The sequence below is a fragment of the Budorcas taxicolor genome, chromosome 2, assembly GCF_023091745.1.
Source record: "Budorcas taxicolor isolate Tak-1 chromosome 2, Takin1.1, whole genome shotgun sequence".
In the NCBI taxonomy this organism is placed as follows: domain Eukaryota; kingdom Metazoa; phylum Chordata; class Mammalia; order Artiodactyla; family Bovidae; genus Budorcas; species Budorcas taxicolor.
The window spans coordinates 138,508,113-138,526,379 of NC_068911.1; the positions used below are offsets into that span (position 1 = coordinate 138,508,113).

General features: G+C 46.8%; 1 protein-coding gene across 2 annotated transcripts in view; it reads left to right on the forward strand.

The window, feature by feature from the left end:
• Window positions 1-18,267, forward strand: part of NRP2 (neuropilin 2) — a 119,652-nt gene that overhangs the window by 31,285 nt on the left and 70,100 nt on the right. For both annotated transcript variants that reach the window (XM_052653887.1, XM_052653895.1), the window contains exons 3-7: window positions 3,345-3,526; window positions 10,318-10,548; window positions 11,923-12,078; window positions 14,022-14,191; window positions 15,980-16,135. In XM_052653887.1, coding sequence (XP_052509847.1) covers window positions 3,345-3,526; window positions 10,318-10,548; window positions 11,923-12,078; window positions 14,022-14,191; window positions 15,980-16,135 — 895 coding nt within the window. The remainder of the gene's footprint in view (window positions 1-3,344; window positions 3,527-10,317; window positions 10,549-11,922; window positions 12,079-14,021; window positions 14,192-15,979; window positions 16,136-18,267) is intronic.

Here is an 18,267-nt window from a genome sequence, read left to right on the forward strand (position 1 = left end):
GGTGATTTGGTGACCGGATAAGACCCTCCGCTTCTAATGAACAAGCCAGGTGGGTGTCAGGGCCTCTCTGTGTCCTTTATAGAAACTGGCAATACAACGACTTGATAGATGTGATGGTCTCTTTAAAATTGTTTTAAAATTTTAATTGAGTGTGGGCCATGTCCCTGGCACTATTCTAGGTGCTCCAGCAAGCTATGTCTTATTTAGCTCTTATGGATGATGGTTGCCATCATGATGGTGGCATTTTTTATCTGCAAAATTATGAGAGCTGGGTTATTTTTCTCAACTCTTCTACTTGGGAAAAAAATTCTTAATAGAAGGATCTTTATGTATTTTAAAGAAGTGAAGACTTATTATAAACAACTCAGATGATAGAAAAGAAGAAAGCAAAAAATTACAAATTATCCCCCATCAATATATTTCTGCTGCTGCTGCTAAGTCGCTTCAGTCGCGTCCGACTCTGTGCGACCCCATAGACGGTAGCCTACCAGGCTCCCCCGTCCCTGGGAGTCTCCAGGCAAGAACACTGGAGTGGGTTGCCATTTCCTTCTCCAATGCATGAAAGTGAAAAGGGAAAGTGAAGTTGCTCAGTCGTGTCTGACTCTTCGAGACCCCATGGACTGCAGCCCACCAGGCTCCTCCATCCATGGGATTTTCCAGGCAAGAGTACTGGAGTGGGGTGCCATTGCCTTACCCACCATCAATTTATTTCATCACAGTTAATATTTTAGTCTATAGTCCTTCAGGCTTTTTCTGTGTGTATATGCAAGGAAATTTATATACTTACATATATTTTAAAGCATACTTTTAAAACAATCTGCTGTTTTTCAGCTTAATAATATACCATGGACATTTTCCCTTAAAGGCCAAAAAAATAAAAATAAAAAACCACCTATACCTACAGCATTTCCACTATAGCAGTGGAGCTTTCCACTTATAAATGTCCCAAATTGATTTGCCCACCATTGTTGTCAGACATTTAGACACACGCTTTTTATAAACTAAGCATCTTTTCACTTTTCCCATGCTTTTAAAAATATGTACACACACACAAAAATACATATACATCTTTGCACAATTGTCTGATTATTTTGCTAGGAAAAATTCCTAGCAGTGGGATTGCTGGATTAAAGAATATGTATATATTAACTTTTGTCACATTTTTGCCAAAATTCCCTCCGAAATGTTTGAGCAGATGCACGTTTCCCCTTAGACAGAGCCTCATTCACTGGCTCTCTCTCTTCGGGAGAATCACTTCTGCTCTATATGGCTCAGCCTCTCCCCCTCTGAAATGGGCTTGGAAACACAACAAATCCCTGTGAACACTTACGAAGCCCATACTCACTGCCAGTCCATGTCCTAGACACTTTCTATAGATTATGTGGGTCCTTTAAATTTCAGAAAAACTGAAAGGAAGGTTCTAGTATCCCTATCGTGCTCTTATTTTTCCCATTTCTGAGGCTCAGAGAGGTTGAGTAACTTGCCTGAGGGTAACTCAGCTAGTAAGGCTGAGCTGGGTTCTGCCTCCCTCCGGAACGAGGTGGGGTTGGGGGTGCTTGCCCCTCCAGGCGAGCTGGGTCTGTCTGCTCAGTGGGTGCAGTTGTGCTCCAGCATTGCGCACCCTGTGAAGGAAGGCATCGCCATTACTCAGCTGAGTGACCGTCCATTGGTGCTTATCTCGGTGTGGAAATAACAAGGAGGGATTTTCCAGAAGGTCTGGGGGAATTTCCTTTGAGAAGAAACTGTCTTTTCACTTATGTTTTGGAACTGAGGAAGCACACTTTCAGTGTCAGCCTCATCTCCCACTCTGAAAGCACAGACCTAAACAGATTCCCCCACCCTCGCTGCCTTTCCCAATCTGTGGCCATCTCTCTGGAGCTCCTAGGGGAAAACCCTGCCATCTCCCTTCTCCAGACTCTAAACAACTTCTGTGAGTCTTTTGACTGTAGAAGTCCAGCCCTCTGGGGTCTACAAATGAACTAAGCCTGGTCCACTCCATATATTCTCTTCGAAGGCCTATATATTTGGAAGTGGCTGAGCCATCTGAAGTATGGCTTCCAGGGTCTGCAAGGAGGCCTCTGACCACTCCGGCTCAGACAGGCCACTTCTGCAGGCCGCCAGCCCCCCGCAGACCCTGTGCGTGTTGTGTTAACAGCTTGATGCAAAATACATAAACAGGGTGGGAGAAGGAGATGGATGGCTTTCAGTAAATAATGGTACAGAGACCAGCAATTTGAGGGGGTTGGTAGGGAAGAAATTTTCCACGTCAGCAGCTGTGACAGGGTGATCCCCAGGAGCCCAGATGAAGACCACAGACTTGGGATAGTGAGGCTTGCCAGACCACATGCTGAAGCTGAAAGCGTGCATCTGTACAGATAAGATGGCACAGTACCTGTGCAGTCCTGTGAACCTAGTCAAGGATGTCTTTGAGGCGTCTCCCCCTACCTGGACCAATTTGATTCTGTTTGAAATGAGCTCAGGTCTTCAGGGTAAGGAAGGCAGCTGGCTCAGCCTCTTGCTGAGACTAATAGTTATGTGCTCAGAGAAGCTGGGTCCCCTGGGATTCACCCCCTGCTTTTGGAGAAAGGTTTTTATTGCCTTATCTAATACGGTGCTGATTCCTTTTTAAAAAAACGTGTTGTTGACCAGATAGACACTGCTGATGTGAACTTCTCAGAGTTATCTCAGGGAGGGAGATGGCCCACGATTGGGGAGTCTTTATTACTAACAGTTAAAGAAAAGAAGGGTTGACCCCTTCAGTTCAGGAGAGAACTGAAACTTGGGAAAGAGGCAAAAAAAAAAAAAACTCTCTGAAACAACCTTCGTGTGCCTGACTCAGTGCCCAGCACCTTCCTTACATTTTTTCCATTCCATCTCTGTCCCAGCCCCCTGAAGTGGATATCTTTATCTGCATCTTATAGATGAAGTAATTGATGCTCACAGGGGTTAAGTAACATGCAGAGACACAGAGCCAAGAAGAAAAGACTACGATTCAGATGGATCATGATGAAAATAAAAATGGTGCTACCGAATGAAGAAAAAAAAAATGTTCGAGACATTTGATAGAATGATGCTACTGCTCTTATGTGGCCAAGAGATAAGGCCTTAAAGTCTAGCCATGCACAGAGGTGCTCTTTCTCTGTGGCTTTAGTAAAGCAACTTCCTATATCTGTGTTTGCCAGTCTCTACAAGTAAACCTAAGTGCCCTTTGTTTATCCATCCAAAACACCTTAATGTCTAGAAGTGGATGGAGAGCACCTGATCTGGAGGGAGATACTAGCTCATTTCATCTCCTAGCAGTGATCTTTTTTTCATATGTGCCCCTTTATGCTGTCTGCACCCAGGTATGACTTCATTGAGATTCGAGATGGGGACAGCGAATCGGCAGATCTCTTGGGAAAGCACTGTGGAAACATCGCCCCACCCACCATCATCTCCTCGGGCTCCGTCCTCTACATCAAGTTCACCTCCGACTACGCCCGGCAGGGGGCAGGCTTCTCCCTGCGCTATGAGATCTTCAAGACAGGTCAGTGTGGTCGTGGGTGGGGAGAAGCAGGTACTCCGCCATCGCCAGCTGTGTCTGGCCGCGGTGCACTGTGTATCGGATTTGCCTAATAGTTTTGCGTTCATAGATGAAGCCCAGTGGGTTGACCTACGTGGTCAGGGTTCCAGTTTTATCCAGCCTGAGAGAGTTGATGGAGGAAAGAGTGTTCAAGGTGAGCCTGGAGACTAAGTTGAAAAGCCCATTTAAGTTTCCAGTCAGTTTAAGAGGACAGACTGCAGGGTTAGTGTTTGGCTGTTTGTGACAACAAAAGAGTAGGGATATCTATTATATAGAAAAACACATTTGGAAAAAAATCTGATGTGTGTGTGTGTGTGTGTGTGTGTGTGTGTGTGTGTGTGTGTGTGTTTAACCACAGTAATCTTCATGGTGAAAGCAAAACTTGGTTGACCTTCCTCCAAATTACTTCATAATTTAAATACCCTTTCTTTAGAACCACATGGGGAGGAGGGACATAATCTTTTCAGTGTTTGGAGTCTCTAAAAATCTTACTGTGACCCCACCACCAATGGGATCATGCCGTAATTTTAGATCCAAATATGACTCCTAGAAATTCCCCCTGCTGATCCACTGTATCACGTCTATCCATTGAACCCCCAGTTCCTAAGTGCTGAAGAAACTGACTCCCTGAAAAAGATAGCAGGAGAAGCAGAGAACTTTTAAGTTGACTGCTTGCTTTTCATTAGGTCCCCCTTAGATTACTTTTAGACCCTGAGAATATGGGCTAATGCTTACTCTCCCTAGAGTCGAGACAACTTTGATTCACAAGACGCTAGTTCAGCATCTCCACGGAAGCGCTCAGAGCAGGTATCCTTCCCTCCGATGTGTGAGCTCATCAACTTGAGGCTAAGTGAAGCCTGTCCTCCAGTTCTCCCCTCCCCCCTGCCCATCCCCCCACCTCGGGGGCTGCTGCCCCATCCAGGACTGTTTCCCTCTCCAGCAGCCCACGTTTTACAACTCGTGGGCAGAGTCTGCTGAAAGGGGAAGCTGTCAGCCCTGTCATCATGGAGCCCAAAGCCCGGCGCCTGTTGAGTTCAGTGCGAGGGGAACTATTCATATATATATATTTTTTTTTCACCAAACAATTCTTGAAAGGAAGTGGTAGCTGCTGAAAGCACTTTTTATATCCACTCTGTCTAAATATTTGCCCGATTTGTCTGCCTGAGAACAAGATTGTAGGATCCAGTAAAGGGATGGGGCCGGAGGAGCCGTGTGGAGCCAGAGTGGGAGCTGGACTGTCCCAGGGCACGAGTCCTGAGAAGGTCCGTCTGCCATGGGTGGTCCTGCTCCCGCGTACTTGATGTCATGGGGACTGACCATCCGTGTGTCGGGTGGCTCGGGACTGGCGCGAGACTTGCAGATACGCTTAGCCACATTCCGTTGAGTCCTCTGCGAGATTCAGATTAGTTAGTGCCCCCAGCAACGATGGACTGCTCATTATACCATCATCTGCTGGGGAGCAGTGGGGAGATAGAAGAGAGAAGGAAGGAAATGGGTGTTGGTGCTCTTCTGCTGGGGGAGATAGCCCATAACAGGCACACAGTTGATGTTATTGAGTGACTATGTGTAAATAGATACGTAACTTAAAAGGTATAAACTATAGTATGAGGCAGAGTAAGTATCAAGGTGTGAGTAACATGCTATGGACGCTTCTTAGGTGGCGCTAGTGGTCAGGAACCCACCTGCCAGTGCAGGAGACACAGGTTCCATCCCTGGTGGGAAAGATCCCCTGGAGGAGGGCATGGCAACCCGCTCCAGTATTCTTGCCTGGAGAATCCCATGAACAGAGGAGCTTGGCACGCTACAGTCCGTGGGGTCGTACAGAGTCACACACAACTGAAGTGACTTAGCACACATATATAGCATGCTATGGATTTATACTTAATGCAGTGTGGTGACCTGAATGGGATGGCAGTCCAAAACAGAGGGGATATAGGTATATGTATGGCTGATTCATTTTGCTGTACAATAGAAACTAACACACATTGTAAAGCAACTATGCTCCAATAAAAATTAATTTCAAAGAAGAACATGCTCTGGATATGAAAATGAGGAAGCCATCTAGTGGCTTGGACAGCGGGGGATCTGGGGATTCCTTTAGATAGCTAGGTCCCCAGTGCTAAAGCTGCCACTCAGCCCTACTGGGTTGACCATGAAAGCTGCTCCAAGCAAAGGCTTCCAGAGAGCTGGCCACCGAAAGTCAGAACAATAATGGGGAGGACCATTACAGCTCAAATCTGTTTCATACTTCCCAGCTTAGTATTTCACAAAGGACGGTACCACATCCTCCAGAAATCAACATAAAAATGTGAATGTTAGCTCTATGCCTGCCTGCCTGCTAAGTTATTCAGTTGGGTCCAATTCTTTGTGACCCTATGGACTATAGACCTCCAGGCTCCTCTGTCCATGGGATTCTCCAGGCAAGGATACTGGAGTGGGTTGCCATGCCCTCCTCCAGGAGATCTTCCTGATCCAGGGATAAACCTGTTTTCTGCATTACAGGCAGATTCTTTACCACAGAGCCACCGGGGAAGCCCCTGTTAGCTCTATCCATCATGCAAATTTGAAGGGTTGGTATTAAAAGACAAAATACACAGAGATCATCATAACTCAGCATTGCTGTTCTGAGGGTAGGCTGATGTAGGATTTTGAATGAAGCAGCAAGTCTGTGGACTGCCTAAAAACAAAAAAGGCAGCCAAGAAGGGCATGGGGAATTGGGACAGTCTACTTTAAGAATGGGATTGCCTAGGAAGGAAGAAAGAGATTACTGCAACAACAGAAGATAACAGCCCTGCCAATAGCAATCATTCTTCTGGGGATTGTAAGAAAAGAAGGTGAGAGCCCAGCGGCCCCGGAGCCATTCACACGTACTATCATGCCCATTGGAAAGAGCAACTTATCCTCAATAAGGCAGACAGAGGTGCAGGGGTGGGGGGCAGCTGTGCCAAACTCAAAACTGAGAAGTTTAGGAAGATGAGCGTTCTTCCAGGTCCCTCACCCAGATCTCCACTGTTGGAGCCCTGAGAGAAAATACACAAAGTTACATCATCCACAGAACATGAAAGAAACGCATGAACATGCTGAAGAAATCCAAACAAACACAGTTGTGTTTGCTAGTCAGATTCATAAAGAGAGAGAAGGGGGAAGTATAAACACAGATACACAACTGTGCCGAGGACTCAGGAAGCCTTCGACCGCACATCACCCAGGCAGGGCTCTGCTGCTGTTATACCGACAGAAATAAACCCACGATTTGGTACAGAGGGGACCAAGAGGGGAAGTTCACGTCTGCCCTGAATGAAGTGGTTTATGAAAGAGTCTACGTATGTCCACGTACAAAAGGGTCAAGCAAACAACTTGCTGACTTAAGTGATCCCAAATCACTAAATCATAAGCATAACAGAGAAAGGAATTTTAAAATAATTTTAAAAGTAACATCGGAAACGGAATCACTGGAAAACGTGGGTTTTTGTATGTTTGTTTCCTGATTGTCTTCTGACCAAAGTGCAAGATCAAGTTTTCTTTCCTGGGGCCCAGTGAAATTTTAGAAACTGAAATCTCACTTTATCCACAAACGGAGAAAACCTGGGGTACCCCCTACTCTTCTTCAATTGAAGAACTGGATTTACCTTTTGTGGTTAGACCCAGCTCAATTTTGGATAAATGCACCATGTTTTCAAGAGCCTTGTGCTTGCAGATTCTTCCGCTTGCAGAGTTATTATACAATTTACAGTGAAAAACCACAGGATGGGCATTTTTCATACCAGAGTCCTTTGGTATGAAATCATTCACGGCAGCAAAATTCCCTAGCTACTATGGACAATCTTACCACTGCATGAACTTGAGTATCTATTGACTGAGCTATTTTCTTAATTTTTAATTCATTTAGCACATTGCGGAAAAGCATCTTTGTTTAGGTAGGTATCTGCAATACTCAACTCTTGCCCCAGGGATAATCACCTTTCCTGAGATCTCTTCTCCACATTCGATATTCGGCTGCCTACTTTCTGACAATGATCATAGTCCAAACAGCAAGATGGCGCCGTTATAAATGGATGAACAGTTATAATGGACAGGCTTGATTTTTCTGCATTAAGAGGATAAAACTGTTTTTCTTCCTCATTCAAAATAAGCCACGGGATTTGTTGATGTTATTCAGTCGCTAAGTCATGTCTGACTCTTTGCAACCTCATGGACTGCAGCACACCAGGCTTCCCTGTCCTTCACAATCTCCCGAGGTTTGCTCAGATTCATGTTTGTTGAGTTGGTGATGCTGTCTAACCATCTCATCCTCTGGTCTCCCTTCTCCTTTTGCCTTCAGTCTTTCCCAGCATCAGGGTCTTTTCCAATGAGTTGGCCCTTCGCATCAGGTAATCAAAGTATTGGAGCTTCAGCCATAGGATACACCCATGCTTTCCAAGTTGCTCAGTGGTAAAGAATCTGCCTACCAATGCAGAAGACACAAGAGACATGGGTTCGACCCCTAAGATCCCCAGGAGGTGAAAATGGCAACCCACTCTAGTATTCTTGTCTAGAAAATTCCACGGACAGAGGAGCCTGTTGGGCTAGTCCATGGGGTCGCAGAGTCTAACACGACTCAGAACACACACACACGTAGCCATATGTCAGAGATACACACTTTTTTTTTCCGTTTTGCTTAAGGACTTCAAATTGAAAAGTTCTCTCCAGTCCATTACAGGACCACAGAACCTTGGATACTGTGGGTACTTTAGGATCTTATATTCTCCAGGCCTCCTGGGGCTTTCTAAGTGTCCTTTGTGTCCCTTATGGATGACAGGGGCCAAAGAAAGATTCCACTATAAATTCCCATGCCTAGGGGGGTGGGGATTCCCCTTGCCTTGGAGAGGAATGACAATAGGGCAAACTCTAGGAGGGATTTTCAGGAGACCTTTCCTAGTTCTGGAAGCAACTTGTGAATAGAGTTAATTTCCTCTGGCTAAGTGGCCCAGCAGCCATAAATGCTAACCTTTTGAAAATTCCTCTCGGCCCCCTTAAAGCCTGCCAGCTGGCTTGGCCTTCCTAAACTGCCTCATCCTGAACCACTGAGGAGGCCCTCAGAAGCTGGGGTCCTGATGGTAAACAAAGCTGGGAATACCGTGGTAAACAAACTGGGGGAGAGGTCATCTCAGCTGCTGCCTCCTGGCCTTGCTGCCCCCTGGACCAGCTTGCCTCTGAATGATGGAGTGCAGAGCTTCTGGAATGCCACATTAGAGACCCTCAGAAGAATCCTGAAAAGATTAACCCTCACCCCAGGTGTTCTGGGTTCCCACCCTGCCAAGGCACAGTGCTGGCTGGAAGAGTAGAGGTGATGGACAGGTGGGTAGGGATTTTGGAACTTCCTGTCTGATGCTAAAGAAAGTTCCCCTCCCCCTTCCCCCAATTATTTGCATGGCATCTTTTCCAAGTCAGACGTTTGCCGCTTTCCAGAAAGCTGTCATCAATAAAAAAACTCGCAGAGGGGCTGCAGCAGGAGCCACGGATAAAGACATCGCTGCGGGCTAGGATCAGCGTATTGACATCACACAGTTATATTTCAGTGGGATCCCCAGAGGACACTTCCTGCCAGTAAACACCTGGTTTATCTAGTATTTCTCTGTTTTTTTTTCTTCATGCTTAGAGTGCCTGTTATTCTCCTCATAAATCCTGCTCCCTTTTTAAATTTTAAAATCAGAACATAATGAAATCAATTCTAATTGTGCAGCATTTACATTCATCACGTTAATTTGCAAAACTTCTGGCTCCGAGCAGCTCCCTGGGCCCTGCTCCTGTCCTGGGACTGTCCCAGGCCCGCCCTGGCAAATGGTGGCCCCATGAGGGCCCTTTTATTGTGACTCCACCTAGAGGCATTAGGGGAGAGGGGAGCTGTAATCCTTTTACGAGCTCCCATTGAGGTCCAAGCCGAATGTGTGTGGCATTTAATAAGACACCTCCATCAGTCCTGAGAAAGCAGACACAAGAGCTCGGGGGAGAAACAAGGCCATCCCCACCACAAAAGAGCCAAAAGCCGTCCAAATGCCAATGCACTGCCACATTTTTTCCAAACTTTCTGAAGGAGTGGCCTTTAACATCCCCAAACCCTGCTGTGATCCACCGGCTGCAAACCTCAATTGTTCATTGTCTGGCCACTACAGAGCCGCTCGTTTTAATATAGTCATGACATGAATGAGACCCGAGCTCCCCTTTGCCCCTCCCCTGAGGCACCTTGGATCTTGGAGGGAGACGGGGGCACCAAGTTGGCTCTGGTACAATAGGGGCTAGTGTTGAGGTCAGCAGTAAATAAGGGGTCACATTGTTTCCCCTGCTGGCAATCAGCAAGCCTTCCTTAAGGACTGAAATAACTTACATTTCTGGAGCAAGCAGCCGAGTAACTGAGAAAGAAGACTCTGTTCCTCTTTTCAAGGGAATCCATCTTTCTCTCTCCCTCTCTCTCTGTCTCTCACACATGCTTCTTTCTACACCACCCCTCCTCCCAAATCCTTAATTGCTGCTCTTACTCTAATATGTAGAGCAAGCCTGCTCGCCTCCCTAATTTCTCCCCTAAAGATGGTCTGGCTTAAGGGCTTGAAATGTGGATGTGAAAAGTATGTTGCTTCAAGGGCCACTCCAGTGGAAACAAAAACTTCTTGAGTAAGGAAATTTGGGCCCAAACATTTAAATAACCCGTGTGACAGACACAACAGAGAAAGGCATCCTCTTCCACTCTCTTAAGGCTCTGCTTCTCTTTCACCTACAGGCTCCGAAGATTGTTCAAAGAACTTCACGAGCCCAAATGGGACCATTGAGTCCCCCGGGTTTCCCGACAAGTACCCGCACAACTTGGACTGCACTTTCACCATCCTGGCCAAACCCAAGATGGAGATCATCCTGCAGTTCTTGACCTTTGACCTGGAGCATGACCCTTTGCAGGTGGGAGAGGGAGACTGCAAATACGATTGGCTGGACATCTGGGATGGCATCCCCCATGGTGAGTGATGGCGCCTCACCAGACCCTTCCCAGTAGCTTCATTGCCTGTTAATTGCTTTAGTGGCAATAAAAAACAGAGAACAAAGATGTTAAAGCTCCTCAGAGTTTATCTGTGACCCGTGATGACTTTCTCTTATCCTTCACCAAGGATGACTTCAGAAAAACTGTGGAAAGGCAGTTTCCTCGCTTGGGGATACTTCTTTGCAGAAGGATAAGAGACTGGAGGAAGGCATGGCAACCCACTCCAGTATTCTTGCCTAGAGAATCCCCATGGACAGAGGAGCCTGGCAGGCTAGAGTCCATAGGGTCGCAAAGAGTCAGACACAACTGAGTGACTAAGCATAGGAGGAGACTGAGTAGACACTTGGATGAAGATGAGAAAACCTATAGGTCATATTTTCTTCTGCTCCATAGAAAGTGACTCAGTGACCAGACTCGAGAGCCAGACTAAGTTTGAACTGTGGCTCTGATCTTAGCAGCTCTGCAACCTTGAGCAAGTTACTTAACCTTTCTGTGTCTTATTAATATCTGTTTAAATTAGCTGCTATTATCATCATTATAATTACTATAATTTTATTACTATTTATGTAGTCACAGGCTTCCCTGGTAGCTCAGATGGTAAAGAATCTGCCTGCAATGTGGAAGCCCCAGGTTTGATCCCTGGGTCAGGAAGATCCCCTGGAGAAGGGAATGGCAACCCACTCCAGTATTCTTGCCTGGAGAATTCGATGGACAGAGAAGCCTGGCAGGCTACAGTCCATGGGGTTGCAAAGAGTCGGACCCAACTGAGCAACTAACACTAACTAACTATAGTCATAGATGTTAAAAAAAAACTTCATCCCCCAAAGCCAAGAGGCACCTGTGCTTCTCATGTAGAGACCAGCATGAGTCTTGGGTATATAGTATCGGTGAGGAAACTCATCTTTCACTTCTATCATCATTCTAAGTATTTTGCACTGTAAGGGATACTTGATGTCTAAGCAATTTCATTTCCTCAGACAAGCGTAAGATTTAGTCAGGAAATGTGTTGGAGTCCGCGCTCTGCTATTTCCTGGCAGTATGCACAATGAACAGTCATGTGCCCTCTCCAAACCTCAATTTCTTCCTCTGTGGAACAAGCATTATAATGATACCTTTCCAGCCCATCTCGCAGGGCTGTGAAAACAGAATGAAGCCAGGTCAGTGAAAATACTGCTTAATGTGCAGGAAAAAAATATTAGGCATTGTTCTGAAACTGTATCTCCGGTTGTTTTGTGCCAAGGCATCCCGAGTGATGCTCTGTTGAATGACTTGGAATTATGGGAAGGGAGAATGTATGGAGATTGAGGTCTGGCGTGTTCAAGTCTGTGACCTCTCTTTGTCCTTCCTGTCCAGTTGGACCCCTGATTGGCAAATACTGTGGGACCAAAACACCTTCTGAACTCCGTTCGGCCACTGGGATCCTCTCTCTGACCTTTCACACGGACATGGCGGTAGCCAAGGATGGCTTCTCTGCACGTTACTACCTGGTCCATCAAGAGCCACTGGAGAGTGAGTTGGCTGGCTGGGAAACTCTGATCTGTCCTCCCACGTTGGCCGTGAGGGTGATCTCTGCAAAAGAAGGAGGGGGGAAGTTGGACCTCAAGGGAAGAGAGCTGTAGCTTCTTGCTGGGCAGAGATGAATGAAAATAGAATAAATGTCAGTCTGGGTGCTCATTTCTTTAAAGAAAAAGTATGTATACCAAGAATTAGTTATTCCCAGGGAAAGTCACAGGACCATCTTAAGTCTCAGAATGAAAGGGAGAGTACTTAAGATATCTATATTGAGTCCCCCATGTGCTATTTTTGGGGGTTTCCCAGGTGGTGCTAGTGGTAAAGAATCCACCTGCAGGAGATGCAAGAGATGTGCATTCGATCCCTGGGTCAGGAAGATTCCCCTGGAGAAGGGAATAGCACCCCACTCCAGTATTCTTGCCTGGAGAATCCCATGGACGGAGGAGCCTGGTGGGCTACAGTCCATGGGGTCGCAAAGAGTCAGACGCAACTGAAGCAACTTAACACACATGCATATGCTTTTCTTTCAGTCTGGGGTCATTTTCCTCACTCTCCAAGTCTCAGTGACCATTGTCAGAAAAAGAACTTTTTTTTTTTGGCCGCACTGTGCATGTGGGATCCTAGTTCCCCAGCCAAGGATTGAACCCACACCCCGTGCACTGGAAGCTCAGAGCCCTAACCACTGGACAGCCAGGGAAGTCTCAGAAATGGAGAAATTTTAAACCTCTCTATATATACATATGTTTTAACATGAAATCTCTCTGGGCCTGACTAGAGTTTCTCTCACTAGGCTGGTACACTGCTGGATTTTCACTTTGTTCTGCCAATAAACACAGTTTTTTGAGCTTCTGCTATGTAACGGGCACTGTGAAAAGCATAGAAAATCTAGTCCAGCCCCCAGCAGTCATGGGCCTTGCCATCCAGACCATCAGTCTCTTGCTCTGAGCTGTATCTTTGAATCAGTTCCTCTTGGACGTGGACTTCAGATGTGCGGTCATTTTCCCCGAGAAACCTAAACGATCACGTGAATGACCAGAGGCACACTTTGAGGATGATTGGAGCTGGGCGAATCCTGCCATGGCCGTTGACAGTTTACTACACGGCAGCCTGGCCAAGGGATGGGTTTCATTCTGGGTTTTGTTTTTTCTTCAAAGAGCTCATGAAGGTTGAGAGACAAGAAAACCGTATTGTGAGTTAACCGAGTTCTGCAGGTGGTCAGTGTGGTCACCGAGCAGCAGAGTAGGTTTGATACCTGAGAGAGGTTGCTGGTCCTTATCTGACACACGCACACACACATATTGACCAGTGTCTGTGGGATCATGGGAAGAACAGCAATTAAACTGAAAGCACAAGGCCAGAGGAGGTGACTTCCGAGCCCAGCTGCCCAGACAGGTGGTGCAGGCTAATACAGAATGACACGCATGGACTCACAGAGAGGACTCCCAAAGACAGGTATTTATTGCTTTGCAGTGTCTGTCTTCGGTGCCAGAACTCATGAGACAGTTGAGTAAAAGAAAGAAGCAGAAGTGCCTCCTGGGTGTTTATTAATAAAGCAGGCTTCCCACAATGCATTAGCCCACCCAAGTCTATCACACGTTTACCTGTTATTTCAATAATGGTGCTGGAGTTTGTGAGCATCCGTAGCCTGCAGCACTAACAGTTCTTGTGCTTTAGATTGTATTTTTAATTTCTATGATGATTCTTATTTATCCACAGCCCAATTTCTTTTAGGTCAAGTTTAGTTCCTTTCAGACCAAGAGGGGCTGTCAAGATCTGTGACTTGGCATCGTTGTTTGTAAAATGTTGAGTGTAGAATTAGGTCTTTAAGATGAAGGAATGCCTGAAAGGACTTACCCCTTGAAGGGAGCAGCATTTTGGGGGTCTTGGGGGTTTAAGGCTGAGAGACCTAACCTCTGCCCTTGACCATCTCTACCCGCCAGACTTTCAGTGCAATGTCCCTCTGGGAATGGAGTCTGGCCGAATTGCTAATGAACAGATCAGTGCCTCATCTACGTATTCTGATGGGAGGTGGACACCTCAGCAAAGCCGGCTCCATGGCGATGACAATGGCTGGACACCCAACTTGGACTCCAGCAAGGAGTATCTCCAGGTACTGACTCAGAGGCTGTGCAGAGTGTGTGTGCTTCAGTGGGTGAGGCAGCTGGCTTCTTCACTAGAGTCGACAACGGACATGAAGAAATTAAGCATAACATAACTGAGAACTCCTCTCATCCATCCATCCTAAGAAATCCATATTCTAGGCACAAACACAGCGCCAGGCACTGTGCTAAGTGCCAGGATGAAATGGACACTGCCCTGCCTTGTGAAGATTACCAGGCCCTGGTGGACTTGCTGGGCTGGGAAGGTGTTTGCCCTTTCACTGTAGATATCCAAGCAACTTCTATAAACAGTTCCAGAGCGTCCTCATTCTTGGCAGAGGGAGGCATCAGGACGTAGGGGGCAGTTTTCCTAAGGGCAGGCTGGCTGAGAAGCATGGCAACCTTTTGTGATCTCTGCTATTTGGAGGGAGCCCTGCCAGGAAGGTTTTGCCGATAGCCATCATGAGACCACATGGGAAATTATCACTACCAGGAATGAAATTCCAATCGCGTGGATGCCCTGCAGCATTTTTGCAGACTATTGTTTGCTTTCCTTCTGAATAAGACGTGCAGCTTTTGTGGAGTAATCCTCCCTTGCTCTACACACCAGTCCAGTGCTGGTCCCCAGGGGAGGGCAAGCCGCTGGTTCCATGCTAGAGCAAGGACTGCTTTCATGACACATGGCAGGTAGCCTTGTGACCTGCTGACAAGCCTGTCCTAGCTCTGACGCTAGCCTATCCTAGCAGCCTCTGCTCTGAGAAGGACATAACTGAGCAGATGACAGGAAAGGGAGAAAGACCCCTTAGAAACTTCCAGAGCATTCCACAGAATGAGCTCTAACATCCCAACCCTAAGGCCATCTGTCACTCTCTTCTCTTCCTCTCCAATAATCCTTCTCATCTAGCAAAGCTTCCAGAAAGTTCTTACTGACAGCCAGCATTCCATTGACTGTAGTCCTCGTTTTGATTCCTAATCATATACTTTCTCCTATTGCTCTCCACTTGTTTATCATACACATATACAACACAGTGTGCTTCTTTAGAACACTTAATCATGCTGAGCACATATTAAGTAGCTAATAAATGCTTACTGAATCAAATTTTACCAGGGCGTGCTGACTCAATTTTGATCACAGGGAGATTGCTGTTAAGAAACACTGTGGCCTGCAAAGGAATGACACCTAGCAATTTCCAAATGGGTTTGGTGTTGTGGAAGGGAAGGTGGCTCAAAATGTTGGCCATCCTCCTTGTCGGACAAAAGGTCAGCACTTGGTCCATAAGCCTAATTGCTTGGGCAGACTCTACATGCCTTTTGACCCCTAGGTGACCCAAGCGACTAAATACACAATGGAGTGAGGGACTGAGGGGAGGAGAAACAGCTCTGAGCTGAGACTTTGGCAGCTAGGTTGGATCAGAGTGGAGTGGATTGGATTTAGCCATTGTTCCTGTAAAACAGCATCCGCTTTCACTATCCAAGGCAGGTCATGGTTAAGTAAAAAGGGGTCATAGTTCTAGATGTTCAATGATTCCTTTAAGATAAACAGTCATCCTGTCTGTTCAAATTTGAAAAAAAAAGAAATAAAACTCAAGCTACAGTTTCAGAGGTGTCCAGTGTAGTTCGAATATGTCGAGTTTAACTCTCTAGTGGAGGCAGACAGATACTGACCACCAATACCTGTGAGTGAATCACAGACACGGGTTGGGAGTCAAGTACTGCAATGGTGTCCTATGAAGGAAAGCCCAGATGCTGCCCTGGTTGGGAAGTCAAGACACCCATCCTTCTTCGCCTTTCTTCTCTAGGTGGACCTACGCTTTCTAACTGTGCTCACAGCCATTGCAACACAGGGAGCGATTTCCAGAGAAACTCAGAATGGCTATTATGTCAAATCCTACAAGCTGGAAGTGAGCACTAATGGTGAGGACTGGATGGTGTACCGGCACGGCAAGAACCACAAGGTAAACCCATGGCCCCACCCTAGTGGCACGCAGGGTGGAGCAGGAGCGGTGGGTCAAGAGGGGCTGCAAACCCACCCCACACGGACAAGGCAGCCTTGTTCCCCAGGGCTCCAGTAATTGATGGAGGCACCGGAGACGCTGGCCCTGAAAATATTCTTTCTTATGCTAAAGTGATTGGAAGACACCGTTTTCTCCGACAGCCTGGCTGCTGTCGTGTCTTGTACAGCAGAGAGAGAAAGAGCTTGCAGAGTGCTCTCTGACTGCAAATGAAGGAGAGAATGTGTTCCTGGCCCGTGTCTCCCTGCGCAGGATCCACTGAGCATTGATGGCCTGAGTCCCTTCCACGTACTGCGTTAACAGTCACAAAACCTCAGGAAACTGTAGTTCGGGGAGTTACCAAGGTCTGGAAATAAAAGGGCACAGATCCCAAGAGGGAATCACAACGTCCCGAAGGAAAAAGAGGACAATAAATAATGAGGAGAAATTCGGTTTGTCGGGGATGAGATCTGAACTCACAGTCATGCTTGGCAGTAAGGCGTTGAATCTGCAAGGCTGGTGCCTTCAGCGTCTGGGGCTCCCACAGGCATGTCCTCGTGGGTGATGTGAGGCTTTTGTTGTATATATGGATGAATGTCTGGTCTCAGCTTTCTTACAACACGTGGCATTGTGGCAGTGAACAGGTCTGCAGCTGGCGCTGGCAATGTATATACTGGTTATGAGGTAGACTCAGTGCATGAAAAGGCTTATTGGAAATGGCCAGTGGTCTCACCTGGGCAGGGCAGGAGCACTATTCTTTGTGGGCTGACTCTTGGGTCTCAAAGGAGAATGCTCATCCTTCTCTGAATGGAACTGGGGAGTGAGGAAAAGTGTCTCTCTCCCTGTCTGTCAGGTTGTGAGTTATCAAAAGGGTACACAGGTGGCCCAACCTTGAGAGGCCGAAGGTCTTTTGCAAACAAGGTGCCCTCAGCCTGCATCACTGCCCCAAGGCAGCTTGCTCTTGCTCTTGTAACAGGAAACCTTGGGCCCAGAAAATCCCAAACTATAATGTTGGCACTGCTTCACTCGGGAAATGTGAGTTTTTAAAGGAGTGGATTTTTAAAAATTAAGATCGCCATAGTAACATGGCACCATTCATCTGAAATCATGGCTTCTAGATATTACCAGGTCTCTTCTCTCTCACACACACACACTCCCCATTTCACAGATAAAGAAAGTGAGAGACTTAGCAATTGAAAGACTTCCGCATCTTGATGTGTCGAGCAGGTCTGGTTTCTCATTGCCTGCTTTTGTTTCAGGGAGAGTTAAATGTGACTTGGACACAGCAAGCCAGAGTTGGCATGGGGTGCTGGGAGCTCTGTGGACAAAGTCCTCATCCCAGCCCGCTCCTTCTCGTGCCCTCTCTCTCCACCCTCCCTTTTCCATAAGAAACTACTAGAACCCAGAAATTCAGCCAGGCAGGCAAGGGCCAGCAGCTGGCTTGGGGTGGGTACAGGGGAGGAGGAAGAGGTTCCCCTAACCACCTCCCTGTCCAGGCTCAATGACTAAGCAGTGCTGGCCAGAGGAATACTGTGGCATAAGCCGATTTTAAAAGCACGCAGATGGACTGGGATGCTATTTAAAACACCATTTGTAGGAAATCTGCTTTTGGAAATACCTTAGCACTGCACATTTTGATAGAATGCTGTCCTCCCTGGCTTTATCCCTGGTATTGGTTCTGCAGGGAAGATATTCCCGAGAATTAAATGTAGCTTTCTGGACTCCTTTAGAACCATTCTTCTCCACTTTTTCATACCGGATACATTCTCATCTCTTTTATTTTCTCTCTCTCTCTCCCCTTTGCCTCCTCTTCTCACCCGTGACTAAATTTCTTTCCCTAGAAACCACGGGGTAATTTCCTTCTTGGTACCTAGAAAGAGGCAGAAGAATGGAAAGGCTGCCAATCAAGCATTGCCCCCTCCCTGTGCTCCCTTGTCCCCCCTCGGGTGTGGCGGGCGAGGGAGGAGATCTCCGGGTCCTCGAGTCCATGGATGATCTCTGCTGCTCCTTCATTATCGGATCTGCTCCCAGACGCCTGTATTTAATGTGCAGATTCTGCACCGTTCATGGTGTGTCAGCGCAGCTCTCTGGCTGTT